Raw genomic sequence first — 19,901 nt, forward strand, 5'->3', positions numbered from 1 at the left:
TGAGCTAGTAGGATGCAATTTGATTATGGGAGGAAAAAGCAACTGCTTTAATAAACTTGACTGAGAGTAGAAATCTGTATTACTAAACACACGTAGATCCAGAACCTGCACAACAGCTGTATGAGAAGTGATTTTAACATCTACACTATACATTTCCAGCCACAACATGCAGGACAGTTGTGCCATTTATTTGGGTGGGTTAGAATGACTCCTAACCATCAACAGATAATATAGACAGCAATTAATAAAAAACCCAACTCTCATGAAAATTAAAAGTTTTATTAGTGTATTCACATATTAGGCAAATAAAACACACATGAAGCTTATTTCTTAGGTTCACAAGTTTTACCAATACATTAGTCTAGTGGTAAAACTAGCATAAATTGTTAACTTCATTGCCAATTTTTGAAAGGTGTCTGTCCCACTTTTCAAGGTTTGATTTTTGGTATTGCTTCTATGCCCTAGTCATTATGGCATAAAAATATCCATCACTATTGACAATTCAGTTAACAGATTAAAAGCTGTAACACTGGCCCCATTTTTGTTCTAAAAGCTATCACTAGCTGTACTTACAAAGTACAGTACTAGTGTAATGGATGAAACTGGGAAAAACAAAGACAATCCCACTACTGCCACAATAACAAAAGAATGACAGACAGCTAGATCACAAGCTTGTTAGTAAGATATATATTTTAAGTCAGAATAACCCTTCAATATAGTTTCTCAACCCATCCCCAAGCCAGACCTATTTGTAGGATATATTTCTGAATAGTTTTATTATGGTGCAGCTGTAGTGTCCAAGGGTTCATAATGACATGCACGGTCACAAAGAACCTAGAAGTCCTTCTTTGCTGGTCATACCTCAGCAACCACTATCCTAGAGGTTTTGCAAAAGCAACTACTTTTAATAACAAGACCCATTATGACATAATGAATGTGTATGATCTGGTATGCAAGTAAGCTATACAAAGCCATACAGGTCAGAAATTTAAAATCTGTTACTGAAATATATTAAGAAGATGCATCTATTTAAAACCTATATGAAAGAGTAGTTTACCTTGGGAAAGAGTTTTTCAAGGTATTTAGCTCCAAAAACTAAAACCCATGATTTTTAGTGACATCTGTTCAATGAAAAAATACAGATGTAAGGGGTAAGCCAATAACCTTGTGTACTTAATCCAGTATCCAATGCTATGATAAATTCTCATTCCATAAGGAAAAACCACTGACTTCAATTATTCAAGGTAAACAAAAAAGTCCCAAATTACACCATTGCCAACAATAATGCTGGCACCAGATTCATCAACTCAGATGGGTAGGGAAAAGTAGATCCTTAGTGTGATGGATACTTGGAATTTATAATATGAATTGATTTAGGCCCCATTAAGTATATATTGCCTTAAAGTTTCACAGATGAATCTCAAGACATTTCTTTCCCTTCCAATTGAGGGATTTTCTTTTTCTTTAAGAAGGCAGCAAAAGGTTGAGTATTTTATGTTTAGGACAACTCAAAAATCTGCTTATATTAAAAAATATAAAAGAATAAGGGAGTAGAGTCTTGGAATTTTATAGGAGATTTACCCAAATCAAAAAAACCGAAGCAACTATCTATGGGAACTTAAATGTAAAACAGCACAATACTGTGATATTTGAGATCATGATGCATTACCTGTACATATACTTAGTTATTCATGTTATTGATAAACCATTAGGACACTCAATTATATACCCAATAAAAACACCATTAAGAGTCTTGAGAACAGTCCCATCTTCTTTCTGAAGAAGGCATTTCTATACACTAAATTTTCACCTAGTGGCAGAGTATAGGAAACAGAATCCACAAGGTGCTTTAATTGATGAGACTTCAAGTGCTGTTTTTCTTTTTTTTTTTTTTTTCTTTTTTAAAAACCTTTTTAGACAGTAAACAGTTCATGAGGACTACACACAAATACTATGACAGATGAGGTGTTATATTAAGTCTGTTGATTAGACTTGATATTTAGCCCACTGGTAACAGAGGAAGGAGTTTTATGACATGCTGGAGCAGCGTACTGAAGGGGAGCCCATCTGAGTCAATACTTTGTCCAACCATTGTAGAGGTCCATTCAGATGAAGTTCAATCCAGCAAGGAGTGCTTGTTACTGTTTGCCGCCTAGAAAATAAAGAATAGGGAAGTCAGAAAGCAGCTTTAGCTACCATAAAGTTCTCCATCATATGATCAAATCTGTTTCCATCTATATCTCATACACAGAAAGATAAAAATCCACAACCATTACCATAATTGTTACTAATTTTTTTTCAGACAACCTTTGAAGGAAAAAACCCCAACAAAAACTCCCAAACACTCTACATCTGTAAGACATATCAATAATTACATGCTTGTCCATAATACATTGAGAATATTCCACTCTGGAGAATAAGAGCTTCAGCATTCAAGTATGCTTCAAGTACCACACAAAGAGTTTTACATCTAAAAAGAAATTCAAAACTGAAGATTGTCCAACCAATGTGGTGTTCACGTCACAGATAGCTGTGTGCAGCCGCATCACAACCTTAAAAGAGTCTGCATGCATAACTGGGTTTGAATTTTGTAGACAGTTATTGAGAAATACAAACTAGAAACCCTTGACTCTGCACTATTAGCATGGTTAAACAGCACAATGTTATGATGATCATAAGGTCTGGCTTTTTTGGAGCAAATGACAAGATAAATGTATAGGTGTCATGGGTTAGTACAGTTTGGTTTTTTAGTTATAAAAGAATGTAAAATAATTCTCCAGGTCAGGACCTGGGAATTGCTTTGGAAGAGACAGAGACCTATCAGAGAGTTAGTTAGAATATTGACATCTACTCTGACCACTGAAATTGTTGGCTGCGACTTTGGGAAGTACTATATAAAACCCCTTGATTTCCTGTAGGTGGGTCTTTTTCTTTCTTCCTTTGGCCAGAGAGAGACAGGTAACACTGAGCTGGGCCTGCTGCTCCCCCCCTTTTTGGGGGGGGGAAGCTGGCCTGAGGCCTGGCCGGATTCCATCGGCTCCCGGGTGAAGCGGGGGAGAAGGAGAAGTTGCTGTTTTGTAACAGCTACTTTCTTCAAACTTCCCTGGAGCAGAGAAAAATCTCTGCTGGGCCCCTGATGGGAGCTATGGGCACCATTTGGGCCGAGGCCACCCCAATTTACACCAAGGGTGTCCTAGGTTACAATGTAAAATGTGCCCAAAGTATGTATTCTATCACCATCTACATGAAATGTTGAAACTAAGTTGTGCACCACTGTTTCCCGTGCCCCCTCCCTCCAGACTATCTTCTGTTAATGGCCCATCAATGCCGTCCTGCATGACTCATAGATAACTCCCTCTAGGAGCTATCTCTGTTTAATAGGCAATCAAGGACCCATTGCAAGACTGATAAAATGATATCAGCCCATTGTGAGATGCTCCGCCCAGGGGGAGGAGCCAAGCATTCCCACCTGGATATAATCTGGCATCTGGGACAGCACAGGCAGTTTTACCCACTGGATTCCCAGAGGACAAGAGCTACCAGACCTTTCTGCGGGAACACTGCTTCAACAAGACCACTTCATCTGGACTGCTACCATCACGGTTTCAGGTTGTATTCTGACTCTGTCAGTGATCCTTTGTACCATTGCATGTGTTTTATTTTATTTTACTTTTTTTTTTCTCTCCTATTAAATTGTTTTTTCTGACTTAGAGTCTCTCGCTGGTTTAGCCTTCAAGCCAGCACAGAGGGGTGGGCTGAGAAGGCATTTATGATCTTGCCTGTTTTTTTTGTAAATCTGGACTGCCTGAGTGCTCCAATCTCTAATGTTTCTGCGTGAGTTTTTCCTCCCTCATCAACTCGGCCTTGAACATCTAACACCATGAGCTACAGAGAGAGAGAGACAAAGACTCTGAGAAGATTTAACTCTTTCCTAGCAACATGAAGCTTCCAGAGCTTGGCCCTTCTCTGAGAGAGTAAGAAAGGACAGAGTGAACATAAAGAACAACAGCATGAAGACAGTAGAGCAAGAGTGAAAAAACTATTAGGACAGAGGGTTGAAGAGTTGGTTGTTCTATTCTTACTTGAGCCATGGAAATGAACTCTATATTTAGGTCATTCCTTTAAATCATGGGAAAGATATGCATTTGGGGAGATGATTGTTTTAATTTGTGTGTGGATTTGAGCAAAGGTGTTTGTGATGAACTAAGTAATATCCTATAAGATGCTTGAACAGAGATAAAGATGAGAAGCCCCCTGTGCCAGTGAAGAAGTGAGAAGATATCTCTGTACCTTGAGGTGAAGAATCCTTTGCCTTTGGAGTTATTCATCTTTAAAAGGTGACACCCCAGTATGCAAAAGTCTAAGACCCATGACCCATAAGCAGCTTGGGAAACTGCTCCTGGGAGGGTCACAAAAGCAGGTTTTCTCCGGGCAGTTGTTTTTGTGACAGTTTAAAACCCACAAGAGAACTGTTCTAAGTTGTCAGTGAGATCCATGACTCTAAAAGATACTCTTCCCCTAATAAATTGATGAAAGACTATTATCAGATAATGAAACTGACTGAAAATTACAAGTTTTGTCTCTTTATGTTGTTTTGTAAGAAAGTGAACAGTTTGTAAGGGGAGGGAAAAGTGTTTTTTAAAGTTTCATTCCATTTTAGGTTTTTTTCCAACTTTCTGTTTTTCTATTCTTTTAGTGTATGTTAATAAACTATTTGTTAATTTTAAGGTTGAGCCTGCTTTGGTTTTCTCCTAGTCTCTCTCTCACAAAAAGAGTAAATACCAAGACCAAAATTTAGTGAATGTGAAACCACTACAATAGGAAACTGCTAGATGTTGTCAGAAACGCTATATAAAAACACAGTGTATGGTTATACTGTGCTAACTGATGCTGTCTCAAAGGAACACTAAACTTTTATCTCAAATTTTCTGTAATCTTACACTTCTACATGTGTTTTGTACTGCAACATCCTCACAAAAACAATTTTGTTAGAAAATTGTGTTTCCATTGTCTTATATATAAACTTGCCTATGTTTTTTCACAATAGAAGCCCTTAATTAAACACCATATCGCAAGACTCAGAAAAGCTGAAGGGCTGACAACCAAAAAAGCTTCATTCACTCTCCCATATATCCTTGTTTCAGAGACCTGTTGTTCAAAAATTTTCCTTCTCATCTCCAAAGCAAAAAAAAAAATCAGTATCAGACATACTCTGCCTGAAAAATCCTGGTTTTTTTCACTATACCTGCTCAAGGCATAGGATTTTTTCCCAAACTAGATTGCCAAGACTACTGTTGCTAAGCCAGTTTTTCCTAGTAATTCTAGCTATCCCAAAGTCAAAGCAAGAAGACATTAAGATTCAAAGGCAGCAGATTAGTCAGACACAAACCCAGCCCCTTGATTTTTACTGTTGGCACTGCAACCCTTTGCTTTAAGGAAATCTGTTTATATAAACAGAGGAACTGAAAAGGCAGAAAAATTAGCCAGAAGATGAATTTCCAAAGTTGTCAGTGATTTCACATTTTCTAGGAAAAGAAAGCAGCTGGGGTCTGTGCACTCTCAGCACTCTAAAAAACATTGTTTATCTTAGCCCCAAATGCGTATGTCAAAATAAAGTGATCCAACAAAACAACATAAATTACAGGAAATAAAATTCCATCTAGTCTTGAATCCTTTCCCAAAGAAGGAAGTTCATTATTCCAATGCTGTTAACTCCCTTACAATGTGTTCCACAACACGCTTCCTCAGAATTTTATAACTGGTTCTGTTCAACAACCCTAGCTTTGCACTACACTGGCAGAAGTTGATAAAATAGCAACAGTTACTTAGTAGCTTTCTCAAAGCTAAAAGTCAGCTCCTTCTACCCACAGATTTCCAGCTCACATATCACTAAGTCTGCTGTAATTACGTCTCTACTGAACTCTCTTCAGAAGATGATCCTAGACCTGGATAGTTCTTGTGATAACGTGAACACTTGACTGCTGATCTGAACTTCTTCCACCATCCTCAATTCTAGCCAACATGTGTTGAGCAAAAAGTTTGTGCTGGTTTGGCACAGAAGTGATTTTTTCTAAGGAAGTTGTGGCAAAATGCTGACAGCTTGATTGACCAATTAGAGAGTTAGATACACCTCTGGGCTACACAGATTAAAAATCAGAGGGATTCCGGGAATGTCTTACTTCTGGCTTGCCAGCAGGTAACACCATCCGTGCAGCAGCTGGGCGGGCTGGGCCAGGCCCCACCACTCCACTTCACTGGGCTGGTGGGGCCAGGCCTGGCCAGGCCCCAGCAGGGGGAAGGGGAGGCCACAGCTGCTAACATCCGGCTGACTCTAAGGCCTGCTCTCACCGCTGGCTGGGCCGAGAGAGATATCCCTCCGGGCCCCAGGGAGCAGCTCCAAGTCCAGGTTGGGCCGGGCCCACCCTGGATGAGACCAAGGGGTGGGGGGAGGCATCCATCGGCCTACCTAACTACTGAGATCCTGGCTGCTGAGAGTCCTGACCACCCTCGAACTGATCTCTCCCCCCCAATCAGCAAGGCTTTGAAATCCAACACTGTAGGCCACCCAGCAGAGAGCACATGACCATCTACAGGCCTGGGTGAGATGTTAACTCTTTCCTTGACATATGGGACTTACAAAGGACTAATCCTCTCTCTGAGTGAGGACAGAGTGATTGAGATGTAAGGAGACACAGCATGAAACTGAAGACAGTGAAAAGAGAGTAAAAGCCCTGAGTTGGAGGAAGGATTGAGGAGTTGCCTAGTTTGGGCTGGACTTCTCTTGTGAGGCCATGGAAAATGGACTAAAATATCTGTTGGAGTCCAGGGCATTCCTTTGGTTGCCCTGGAGGATCAGAGACCTGGGCAGGGGGGTCTGGGACCCCAGCCCAGAGCCCAGAGCTCAGAGAGACACTGGATTTGATTTCAGTCCATGGGAGAGGCTTCTTGCACTGCAGGAAGCATTGCAGGCCACAAGAGTGTGAAAGATTGTAGTTTAGTATATCACAGGGTGAAAAAACAGTGGGTTTGGGATTTTTGGCATTGAAGTGAATGGGGCAAGATGGAGAATTTAGGGCATTGTCTCTTTCTTCTTCCTTCTTGTTCCCTCACTCCATTTCTGCAGTGACGTTGGCACAAAGTAGTTAGTGAGGATTGGGTCAGAGTAAAGATGACCTTTTTAGTAATAGTGATAGACATTGGTAATAAATAGTAAATAAAGAATACGTAGCAATTAGTATAAAAGATAAGGACAGCCCAGAGGCAGGAGGAGTCACCAGATGTCCGAGCCGCAGCAAACATCTTTTGGACACAGAAAATTGTAAGATAAGAACTAATAAACAAAGCATGTAACCTTGAAGACTCCGTATTTTCCTGCATTTGGCACAGAGCTTTGCAGAGGGCCAGGACTCTAAAACCACCTGAATGCCGGGGAATTTAAACTCCTGAAAAGGAGCCCCCGACAAATATCCCTGTAACTTATAGAATGCTTTTTAGGGGGATGCAAAGTTCTAGTTATAACCATGGACTGATATAGTTGTGATCCAATGGAGAATTTTGAACAGAGCAAGATAGAGATAAAGTGACGCCCTCTGCCCCCAGGGAATAAAAGAAGATCTCTGTTTCTTGAGATTAAGATAATTTTGGAGATAGATGAAGAGAACCTTTGTTTTATATTAGAATAGTCATCCTTAAACTGTACCCTAAAAAAGCTGATATGGCCCATATGCAGTTGTGGGAAAAGTTGCTAAATCTGAGAGACTTCATGGTTTCCAGGACTCCCCGGACAGCTGCAGATTCGTGACATGGGAGCCACCAGAGAACTGTTTTCTTGTAGCAATATCTCCATGGGAGTTCTAAGAGAGGCTCCTCTCCCTAAGAACTGATGAAAGACTATTTTAGAGTGGTGAAACTGACTGAAAATCCCAAGTCTTGTCTCTTAATGTTGTTAGTGAGAAAGTGAACAGTTGTGGGGGGGAAGAAGTGTTCTGAAGGTTTCATTTTTGATTCTCATTCTTTTCTTTTAGTTTTGTTAATTGTGATATATGACCTAAAGTTAATTCATGTTAGGTAATGTGATATGTAATTAATTCACGTTGAAATGTAGTGATATGCAATATAAAAATGATCTGCGTTCAGTCTGATTTAAGATCTGTAAACCTAAAGTGTGTTTAGGGTTAACTAAGACTAAAACTACAAGAAGGGGACATGGGGGTTGGGGAAGGAAATAATTTCTGCCAGGAACAGCCTCAGGACAACCAACAAAACTAAAAGAATGGAAAAATGGGGAGAGTAGCCGTGCCTTTCCCGGAGATGGGCGTGCTAACGATCGGACAATTTGGAGGAGATTGGTATCTTATCTGTTCTGGCCCGATTTAACATTTCCAAACCTTCTCCAGACCCGGCAATCATGGCATTGTTCCACTCTGAGAATCTATTCAACTGACCCAGGACCTGAACATGAATACCTAATGAAGCTACCACGAAGCAAGAGTTCTACGGTCGCTGTCCACTCTCAGCGAAAGACTGTATAAAAACCGGCAGTGCTGGGCACAGTTTGTGAACAGAGGGGGTGGCGGAGAGACAGAGTCCGTTACCATGTTCACCCAGTGCCGAAACCCCCGGGGTTCAACGCTGTTCCTTTTAATTGTGGCTGTTGGAGACTGAATTTAAGTCTCGAAATAAAATTCTAAATTTTGATTTACTGAATTTGGCTTGTCAATTTATTACAATCTGGTGACCCCAACGTGATGGTCTGATTTCAGGACCCTCGGAACCCTGTCTCTGGCCAGGAGGCGCCCCACTGATTTCAGCGGCCTGGCAGAGCTGGGAGACCCTGTGGAACCGATCAAACCACACAACGAACTTAAGCAAAAAAGCCACGATTAAAAGGAGGATAGGTGAGATCAGAGCTTTCGGGGAACTCGGGGAAGTCCAAGATACAGGGCTTCCACAGCCACAGCGAAGATACAACTCGTAAAACTGTACGTGCACGAAGAATCCACGCAAGAAAAGGATGGTAAGTATCGCGTGGTTGAGTGGGTATGACCGAGCGTGTGAGTGAGACGTGATTTTATCACAAAGCGAGTGGGACCCCAAGATCGCAGTTCCACTTCCCCGCGAGGGGTGTGGTCGGTCACGGGGGAAGCGAAAGTTATGTGGGTAAAAGACGCACCTCACATGTAAAACCCGAAACTCGGGGAGTTCGGGGGTCGGTCACAGGAAGGCTGAAAGGGAAGGGACGTCCTCAGGAGTTCCGGGACTGGTGAACCTTTCAGCCTAGGACCAGGAGAGGGTCCGGGAGAAAAACAGGAAAAGGAGAGCTCATCATCATCATCAGGGGAAAACCTGAGAGGGACCGATCACCCTTAGGGTTAGTAGCTGGTGACACCATAGAATGGGACAAAAGAAGAGTAAAACCCAGGAGAAATCCGCGGAGAAATCGGCAAAGGGAATAGCGAAGGACATTCCAGAAATTCCATTTGAGAGTCCTTTGGGATGGATATTAGAACATTGGGCGGAATGCCCTACACGGAGAAAGAGATCTAAAGAAAAAATTATACATTATTGCGTAGTGATTTGGGGGGGGTTGAAGTACGGGATCATGTAATATGGCCTGTCTTCGGAACATTTGAGAAGTAGATTTGTAATGCTTTAGTCAGCTACGTAAAAATGAAAAAGAATAAGGAAGAATACGAATATGCTAGAATGTGGGAAAGAACAGATACTAAACTTTTTCCAGTGAGACTTAATAATCCCACTGGAACCTCGAGTGATAAATGGGAACCTTTAGATAATCTTCCCCTGCCATACCTCATGCCACCCCCACAACCTGCACAGAACTCGGGTGCCCCTCCAGAAGCCCCAGGGTCCGGGCATCCACCTCTGCAGGGGGTCCCCACACCACCACTGATGGCTTCAGCGCCTCCTCTGGGACTGCAGCTCCCGCAAACAGGGGTTCAGCCCCTGCCCTCTGGGCTCCCTCCCCCGCTGGAACCTACGCCGGTTCCCCAGCCCTTCTGGCGGGGCGCCCAGCCTCCCATGCCCCAAGCCCCACTTCTCGATTCCTCATCGCCTGAATTAGAATTAGCCTCTTTCCTCAGCCCCGTTGCACAGGCTCCTCAGAATCCACAAGAGGCCAGGCATACCCCACCCGTCAGGAGAACCAGGAGGCAATTAAAAAGGTTAAATGAAGTGGAAAGTGAGAATGAGGGCGAAAGAAATAACCTTTTCCCTTTACGGGAAGTGCCCACTGCTCCAGGAATCATCGAATACGTAAACGTACCGATTAACACAAGTGATGTTAGAGCTTTCAAAAAGGAAATGGGTAAACTTATGGATGATCCTTTAGGGGTATCAGAAAGATTGGACAAGTTTTTAGGAACTAGCATATACTCATATGAAGACCTTACAGCAATATTAAGGTCACTGTTTAACACCGAGGAAAGGGAAATGATAAGGCAAGCAGGAATAAGGGAGTGGGAACGCCGAAACCCCCAAAGCACCCCGGGGGACCAAAAATGGCCAAGCCAGGAACCCCAGTGGAAACCTCAGACAGAAGAAGACAGGAGAAGTATGATTGATATGGGGAACATAATAATCCAAGGTATCAGGGAAGCGGTGCCCAGGGGACAAAACCTGAGTAAAGTATTTGGGGAATGTCAAGGGAAGGAAGAAACCCCCACTGAATGGTTAGAAAGACTGAGAAAAAGCCTTCAGGTATACTCTGGGATGGACCCTGATTCCCCTGTGGGGGAAGTTTTATTAAAAACACAATTTGTGGCAAAATCATGGGACGATATACGGAGGAAACTAGAAAAAATCGAGGGTTGGCAGGAAAAGGGTTTGCAGGAATTGTTGAGGGAAGCTCAGAAAGTATATATGAGGAGAGATGAGGAGAGACAGAAAATACAGGCAAAGGTATTGGTAGCAGCAGTAAGGGAAACTCAAAAACAGGAGCGTCCTCAAGACCTAGTGAAAACATTAAAAAGAGCCCCACAGAAAATGTCAGCACCCCCTCAGAGGAGGACCCCTAATAATCAAGAGGAAGGACCCGAGTGCTTCTATTGTAAAAAGAAGGGTCATCTGAAAAGGGACTGCAGAAAGAGAATGAGGGATGAAAAAATGTTCCAAGAAGATTAGGGATGTCGAGGGCTTTTTATTTTGGGGTCCATAACATCTAAAGAGCATGTGGTAAAACTTAAAATAGGACCCGAAAGGAAGGAGATGGACTTCCTGGTGGACTCTGGGGCCGAAAAAAGTACATTTAAACAATTGCCCCCAGGGTGTAAAATAAGTAAGGATTCTATGATGGTTATAGGGGCAAAAGGGAACTTTAAAGTTCCCGTAGTCAAAAATGTAGAAATTGAATCTGAAAATAAGATTTGCTTAGGAGATATGCTATTAGTTGAAGAGGCCAATTATAACCTATTGGGCCGAGATCTGATGGTTGCATTAGGTATTAGTTTAATAGTGAAAGATTCCAAATTGATAGTAAGTTTATATAAATTGACCCTTGAGGATGAGAAGGAAATTAACCAAAAGGTGTGGCATACTGGAAGGGAAGCAGGGAAACTGGACATGAAACCTATTTCGATTGAAATTGAAAGAGCAGAGGACCCCATAAGGGTGAAACAATACCCTATCTCCCTAGAAGGGAGACGAGGATTAAAGCCTATAATAGAGGATTTAGTAGCAAAAGGGATCCTAGAACCCTGTATGTCCTGGCATAACACCCCTATCCTAGCAATAAGGAAAACAGATGGGAGCTATCGATTAGTTCAGGACTTAGAAGCGGTTAATGAGAGAACAAAAACACAGTTCCCCGTAGTAGCAAACCCATACACTCTTTTGAACCGGGTCTCCCCAGAGGATATATGGTACAGCGTAATAGACCTAAAGGATGCTTTTTGGACGTGCCCATTAGCAGAAGGGAGTCGAGACTATTTTGCTTTTCAGTGGGAAGACCCAGACACAAATAGAAAACAGCAGCTAAGATGGGCATCTCTTCCCCAGGGGTTTGTCGACTCACTTAATTTGTTTGGACAAGCCCTAGAACAGCTATTGAGCCAATTTTCCCCAGGGGAGGGGACCAAGGTCCTGTAATATGTAGATGACCTGCTAATTGCGGGACAAGAGGAGGGGAAAGTAAAAGCTTGCACCATATCATTACTAAATTTTTTAGGAGAAAAGGGACTGAAAGTCTCAAAGTCTAAACTTCAGTTTGCAGAGCCTGAGGTAAAGTATTTAGGACATTGGATTACAAAAGGGAAAAAAAGATTAGACCCAGAGAGGGTGGCCAGCATAATATAGTTACCTCCCCCGAGAAACAAGAGACAAGTGAGACAGCTGCCGGGGCTCCTCGGATACTGACGACAGTGGATAGAGGGCTATAGTGAGAAGGTGAAGTTCTTGTATGAGAAACTAACCACAGATAAGCTAAAATGGACTGAGCAAGATGATAGAGAGTTAAGGCATGTAAAGGAAGCTTTAATTGCAGCCCCTGTCCTAAGCCTCCCAGATGTGAAAAAGAAGTTCCAGTTGTTCATAGATGTGAGCAACCACACAGCCCATGGAGTCTTAACACAAAATTGGGCAGGGGACAAAAAACCTGTAGGTTATATCTCTAAATTACTAGATCCAGTAAGCAGGGGATGGCCCACATGACTACAGGCAATTGTGGCAGTAGCCCTGCTAGTGGAAGAAGTTAAGAAGATTACCTTTGGGGCCCTGTTAGTAGTATATACTCCCCATAATGTAAGAACTATCCTGCAGCAAAAGGCAGATAAGTGGCTTACAGATGCTAGACTTTTAAAATACGAGGCCATACTCATCCACACACCTGAATTGGAACTAAGAACAACCACAGCCAAAAACCCAGCCGAGTTCCTCTTTGGAGAAGCATCAGAAGGGCCCACCCACAACTGCTCTGAAATGATAGAACTCCAAACAAAGGTTAGGGCAGATTTAGAGGATGAGGAACTGGAGGAAGGGGAAAAATGGTTTGTGGATGGATCAGCCTGAGTTTTGGAAGGGAAAAGAAAGTCAGGTTATGCCATCATAGATGGAAAAACAGGAAAAGTAGTAGAATCTGGCCCTTTAAGTGCATCCTGGTCAGCACAAGCATGTGAACTATATGCAGTCCTGAGAGCTCTAAAAGGATTAAAAGGAAAAGCAGGGACCATTTACACAGATTCAAAATATGCTTTTGGAGTGGTACACACATTTGGAAAAATTTGGGAAGAAAGAGGACTAATAAATACCCGAGGGAAAAGTCTAATACATGAATATTTAACAAAACAAATTTTAGAGGCTATAAGAGAGCCGAAAGCCATCGCAGTAGTATATGTAAAAGGGCATCAGGTGGGGATGCAGTTCAGAACAAGAGGAAACAATCTAGTAGATCAGGAGGCAAAAAGGGCAGCGCTCCCTACCCTAAATGCTCCAGAAACCCTAGAGGGGGAACCTCAGGAATTTCCTCCCTGTCCTTCTGAAAAAGAGATAGAGGAATTCAAAAAGATAGGAGGAATACTAGAAGATGGGAAGTGGAAACTACCAGATGGTAGAGAATTAATACCAAAGGCCTGTCCACCACATGGCCTATGCCAGAAAACTCTTAAAAAGGCTACATTTGCAGACCCACTAGGGAACCCAGGCCCTGGCTGAGCAATTCTTAAAGTTCTTTGGGTGTAAAGGAATCTATGAACTAGCGAAACAGGAGGTCCAGGGATGTATGACGTCAAAGGATAAATAGATCTAGGACCAGGCAGGTATCCCCAGGGGGACGTCCTTTGGCCTATCGCCCATTCAGGAGGATCCAGGTGGATTTTACTGAGTTACCAAAAATTGGGAGGCATAGATACCTATTAGTGATAGTAGATCAATTAACCCACTGGGTAGAAGCATTCCCTAGTCCTCGGGCCACCGCCCAAGTGGTAGCTAAGAAACTACTGGAGGAAATAATACCAAGATATGGAATCCCAGACTCCATAGATTCAGATCAGGGGACACACTTCACCTCCAAAATCATAAAACATTTGGCAAATGCCTTAGGAATCCGGTGGGAATACCATATGCCCTGGCACCCCCTGAGTTCGGGACAGGTAGAAAGGATGAATCAAACATTGAAAGCTCAATCATCAAAACTTATGCTTGAGACCAAGATGTCATGGGTAAAGTGCCTCCCCCTTGCACTTTTAAACATCAGGACTCAACCCCACTCAGGATCAGGGTTGTCCCCTTTTGAGATGCTTTACGGAATGCCATACGAACATGGAATGCCAGTGGGACACCCTCGAGTTGAGGATTGTCAAATACAATCTTATCTTGTATCAATTAATAAAAATTTACAGGAACTTCGAAAACGTGGACTAACATTACAGAGTACACCCTTAGGATTTGCCATCCATAAGATCCAACCGGGAGACAAGGTGTTAATCAAGACGTGGAAAGAAGCACCGCTGACTCCTCACTGGGAAGGACCTTTCCTCATCCTCTTGACCACGGACGCTGCAGTCAGAACCGCGGAAAAGGGCTGGACACACTCTTCCTGAGTAAAAAAGGTCGAGCCACGAGACAACATTCCGGAGTGGAGAATAACCTCTTCACCGGTAGACCTGAAGCTGAAAATTCACCGACAGACTCAATGACCAGCTGGTATTTGATAAGTTGTATCCAAGTGGGGTGTACTTGTTATCCTTTTGTTCATTTTAAGTGTGCTCATTGTAAAGAGATTTGGGTAGCCCATTGTTACCGAGGGATCAGACCTTGGGGCCTGTGTGAAAATTGTTTAGAGGAGGAAAGGCAGCTCACAGACCTTTTTCTATTTGTTGCCACTGAAGCAGGTATATTGGAATTAGATTCCCCAGGGTGGTTCCATTTATTCACAAACGGGTTGAGGGGGAAGCTAAATACAAAAGCTGAACCTTTGGCAATTGAGTGTAGGAGGGCAGTAAAAGTACCCTGTAGAGCAGACCAAATAAAATTGGCCAGGTGGGGCACTTATAAAAGACGGTATGCTAATAGGACAGACTATGGAGGCCCGGAAGAATACCCTTGCTGCCGAGAAGATGGATTACCTCGCCGCTGGTGGCAACCCGGTGGGCGGAGGCAAAGGCAGAGGGGTACACCTATGGGTATTCCTAGTGATCCTGAGCCTAGTCGTGTACCTCACGAATGGCCTCCCCAACCCTAAGGGACAAATGGGGCAGGAAAGGAAGTGCCTGAAAGAGACTCAGCAAGAGCCTACCTGGGGCCAGAATGTAGCTTTCCGGGTACATTTTAATTGCCCAGAAATCCAACAAAGGGGGCTTTGCACCCACAATGAAAGTTGGTTCAGAGTATGTAAATTAAAAGAAAAAACCATATACCATGACCCAGTGGCAATGTCTAGAAAAAGGCGGGATATAAGTAGCATGCCCATAATCCTCATATGTGAAAGGTGTAATAAAACTGTGTGGGTTGGGGGTAAGAAAGAATCCACCTTTGTAGCATACTTTCAGGTAAACAAACTGTGCTATGACCAGAATAAATTGGGGATGTGTACGCTGAATGGAAAAACCTATTGGGTAGGGCAGAATGAAAAACTTAAGACAGCTTCCCTAAGCAGCGGGCCCATCATCCTAGATCTGTTAAGTGAGAACGATGAAAGAGTTTGCTTAAAGTTAGAAAGGACCTTCTGCTTCTCTAGAAATGAGGAAGGGATGGACCCAGAAAGCAAAATACAAAAAGTGGCCCAGGAATTAAAGAGACAGGAGCTGGAAGCAAAAAGAAAAAGGATGGAGCAAGAAAGGATGAGGTCACTCAGTGAACAATACGAGCAATTAGAAAGGCAATCTAGTGATTGGGGTTTGCCAGCCTCTAGTAAAAATCTTTTTATAGAATTAATGCAGGAAATTGCCACTGAATTGGGACTGTCAAATTGCTGGATTTGTGGGGGACTGAAATCAGCTGAAAAATGGCCCTGGAAAGGTGAGAGTTTAGCTCCAGAACAATTTCTAAAATGGGACAATCAAATAATAAAAACCATGTCACGACCTGAGGGGTGGACCTTAGACAAAAGGATAATAGGGACCATATGCATTAGTAGAGAAGGGAATAAGTACACCGAGATAGTGGGATATACTCCTTGTATATCCACTCTAGCTGTCAATTCTAATAATAAGACTAAGGTCTGGCAGCCTGAGCCACCTGCAGGATACTGGAGCAGAAAGAAAGAAAAAGGGTGTGACTGGATTAGTGAAACTGAGCTATGTTGGAATGAACTAGCTGGAGCCAACCCTTACCAATCGTTAGGGAACCTAAAAGAGTTTTGGGAATTACCAGAAAGCACAGAAATTAAATGGAAAGCCCCGAGTGGAATATATTGGATATGCGGGAAAAAGGCCTATAGTGAGCTACCCCGCAAGTGGAAAGGATCCTGCACTCTGGGGATGATCAGACCCTCCTTTTTCACACTACCCCGATCCGAAAACAATCTACTAGGTGCTCCGTTATATGAGACACTAAACAGGAAAAAAAGGGAAATAAAAAGAGAACTTCCAAATGCAGGGGGTAACCAGAAATGGGGAAGCGAGGAATGGCCAGCTGAAAGAATAATAGAATACTACGGTCCTGCAATGGGCCCAGGATGGAAGTTGGGGCTGCAGAACTCCAGTCTACTTACTAAACAGGTTAATCAGATTGCAGGCCATAGCAGAAATAGTCTCAAACCACACCTCAGATGCCTTAGAGCTATTAGCCTAGCAGCACTCACAGATAAGGGCTTTTGTGTATCAAAATAGAATTGCTTTAGACTACCTGTTAGCTGAAGAAGGAGGAGTATGTGGAAAATGCAACGAATCAGAATGTTGCATAGAGATAAATGACTACAGAGAAACTATCAGAGGCCTAGCAGCTGAAATAAAGTGGCACATGTACCCGTTCAAAAATGGAATTCAATCCTCCAAGCCTCCTGGTGGGATCAATTGTTTGGGACAGGGGCTTGGTGGAAGAAAGTGGTGTTCTTCATTCTATGTTCAGTAGCAGGAGTTATCTTCCTACCATGCCTGATACCATGTTTCATTTGACTCATACACACGGTAGTACAAGGGATGCAAATCGCAGCGTTACCCACAGATCCCGAGTTAGCCTCAGGGGGCTTTAGCAAGAACAGCAAAGTATCAAAAATCATGAAGTTAAATGAGGAAAGAAGCAGGGCAGCAGAAGTTCTGGCAAGGTTTGAGGCCTGAGTACAGGAAGGAGATGAGTGTAAATCATATTGGAGTGAACCCGAAGAAGAGTGGGAGGACTATAAAGATGATATTTAGAGTATAATAAGTCTTTTTGTGTTTGATAACATTCTTGTTAAGAGGCTTTTTTGTCAAAAGAAAAAAAAGGCAATAACAGGAACACGAATTAAATGTGTTTATATAGAAAGGGAGGGATTGTGATATATGACCTAAAGTTAATTCGTGTTAGGTAATGTGATATGTAATTAATTCACGTTGAAATGTAGTGATATGCAATATAAAAATGATCTGCGTTCGGTCTGATTTAAGATCTGTAAACCTAAAGTGTGTTTAGGGTTAGCTAAGACTAAAACTACAAGAAGGGGACACGGGGGTTGGGGAAGGAAATAATTTCTGCCAGGAACAGCCTCAGGACAACCAACAAAACCATAAAAGAATGGAAAATGGGGAGAGTAGCCGTGCCTTCCCCGGAGATGGGCGTGCTAACGATCGAACGATTTGGAGGAGATTGGTATCTTATCTGTTCCGGCCCAATTTAACATTTCCAAACCTTCTCCGGACCCGGCAATCATGGCATTGTTCCACTCTGAGAATCTATTCAACTGACCCAGGACCTGAACATGAATACCTAATGAAGCTACCACGAAGCAAGAGTTCTACGGTCGCTGTCCACTCTCAGCAAAAGACTGTATAAAAACCAGCAGTGCTGGGCACAGTTTGTGAACAGAGGGGGTGGTGGGCTGACAGAGTCCATTACCACGTTCTCCCAGTGCCGAAACCCCGGGGTTCGACACTGTTCCTTTTAATTGTGGCTATTGGAGACTGAATTTAAGTCTCAAAATAAAACTCTAAATTTTGATTTACTGAATTTGGCTTGTCAATTTATTACATTAATAAATCTATCTTTGTACCTTTTAAAATTTGTGCCTGCTTTGCTTTTCTCCTAATCTTATCTCACAGCAGGAAAAGGAGTAGATGATTCTGGGAGACACTCAAACTGCTACACTAATTTTGAGAAACAGAAATTGGCGAACATGAAACCACTACATGAATTTGGTGTTTCCGCCTGGTTCAAACTAAAACCATCACAAAGTTGTAAACTATTTTGTCTACCAAGCTTATAAGCTTGGTAAATAATCAAAATGTACCCCTTTGCCATACCTGTGCATTTACCCACATAGCATAAAATGTAAGTAATGCTCTGTCTTTGCCCAAGCCCCTTCTATAAGAAACCTTTTTGACATAATGATGAAGCACAGAAGTTTTAATAAGAATGATGGATTTTACAGTGCCTCCTAGTCTATTTTGACAATTCAGACTACATTCGTTCAAATTCAAGGTTGTGTTTGCAGGAGCAACCTCATCTTGCTTTAATCACAACTGCAGCATAACTTACAAGTTTTGTGCATCAGTACTTTATTAGCATAATCTTAAATAGAGATGCAAAGAAACTAGTTCAGCATTATGCCAGTAATCAGTTTCTGTGGTGTTCTGGTAGTGTTTGCACTGCAGCTTTTTTAATACTATGATCTCTCAACAATTTGTAGACTACTAACAACCAACATTCTCCCTCCTTAGAAACAAATTTACCAAAAGGTTCCTCACTGTTTTAATTCAGCACTTACACTCTGTCACCCTGGTTTTTCTGAGTTTTTTAAAGCCTTTTGATTGTTCATAAAATGGAGTCAGACTTTTTAGCTACTGTACAATATTAGGAGCAGTTTTTGCCTTTTCTCACACCTGTAACATAAACAAATCCTTTGTTTTTCATTCTCTGTCCTTTGTTTGCATATTTCTAACCTGAAAACAATTGTAACTGACAGTTGGTCTGGCCATTCGGCTAGGAGGTGATAACTCCAGAAGCCAATCCACAGCCAGACCCACAAATGTATAAAAAGTAAGAAATAAACAGGCAGAGGGGCTCTCGGCCTTGGCTCAGCCTTGGGCTCTCTCGGAGGAAGAACTCTGCCTTGCGAAATCTCTCATCTCCGTGTGATTGCTTTGCGTATCCCGATCACAACACTCCATTCACTTCAAGTTGTCTCCATATAATCTGACTGATTAAGCCTCTTCTGTTCTGATTTCAATGTTGTATTTAATTGTGTAAGTGTATACATACTTCTGAGACAAATCCAATACTTCTTTAAACTTGAGCCACATTCGTTTTTGTGTCTCTTACTAACAAAGAGGTACTAGTTTATTCTATTACTCAAATTTCTCATTTCATCTAATTAGACTAATACAATATTAGCTTCATTTATCTGAGAAGCCTCCCCCACATACTGATGCTGCTATTTACATGTGTATATTTCAAGAGCAGATAAAAGAAACAAATCCCCAAGATTCACAGTGGAACCTACACACCATTATTCAACTTCAGAAATTATATGGATTTTTAAAAAGTCATTGTGTATTACAATAGGGTATTGGTATGTCAGACTTCATTCTTTCAGGGGACAATTTCTAGAGAGGTTTAAGGAATTTGTTTAAATAAAGAATACAATTGAAATCTATTCAAAAAGCAGATAAAAGGCTATTTTTTCCACTCAAAAATGTTTTTAACAGTTTTACTACATAAACACAGTCATCTTACTCCCACAAAGTTTTTTCCATTGCAAGTTCCGAAATATTTGTCATCCTTTAAATGCATATTCTCCAGCTGTTTCATTCTGCAGA

At 42.1% G+C, this 19,901-nt stretch overlaps 1 protein-coding gene across 5 annotated transcripts in view; it reads right to left on the reverse strand.

Moving 5' to 3' along the window:
- Positions 1-260: 260 nt before the first annotated feature.
- LOC120764834 (mothers against decapentaplegic homolog 2-like) overlaps positions 261-19,901 on the reverse strand; it is a 92,507-nt gene continuing 72,866 nt past the window's right edge. For all 5 annotated transcript variants that reach the window (XM_040088911.2, XM_058423894.1, XM_040088909.1 and 2 more), the window contains one exon: positions 261-2,152. In XM_040088911.2, the coding sequence (XP_039944845.1) occupies positions 2,029-2,152 (124 nt within the window). In that variant the 3' untranslated portion in view covers positions 261-2,028. The remainder of the gene's footprint in view (positions 2,153-19,901) is intronic.

The sequence above is a fragment of the Hirundo rustica genome, chromosome W, assembly GCF_015227805.2.
Source record: "Hirundo rustica isolate bHirRus1 chromosome W, bHirRus1.pri.v3, whole genome shotgun sequence".
NCBI classification, from domain to species: domain Eukaryota; kingdom Metazoa; phylum Chordata; class Aves; order Passeriformes; family Hirundinidae; genus Hirundo; species Hirundo rustica.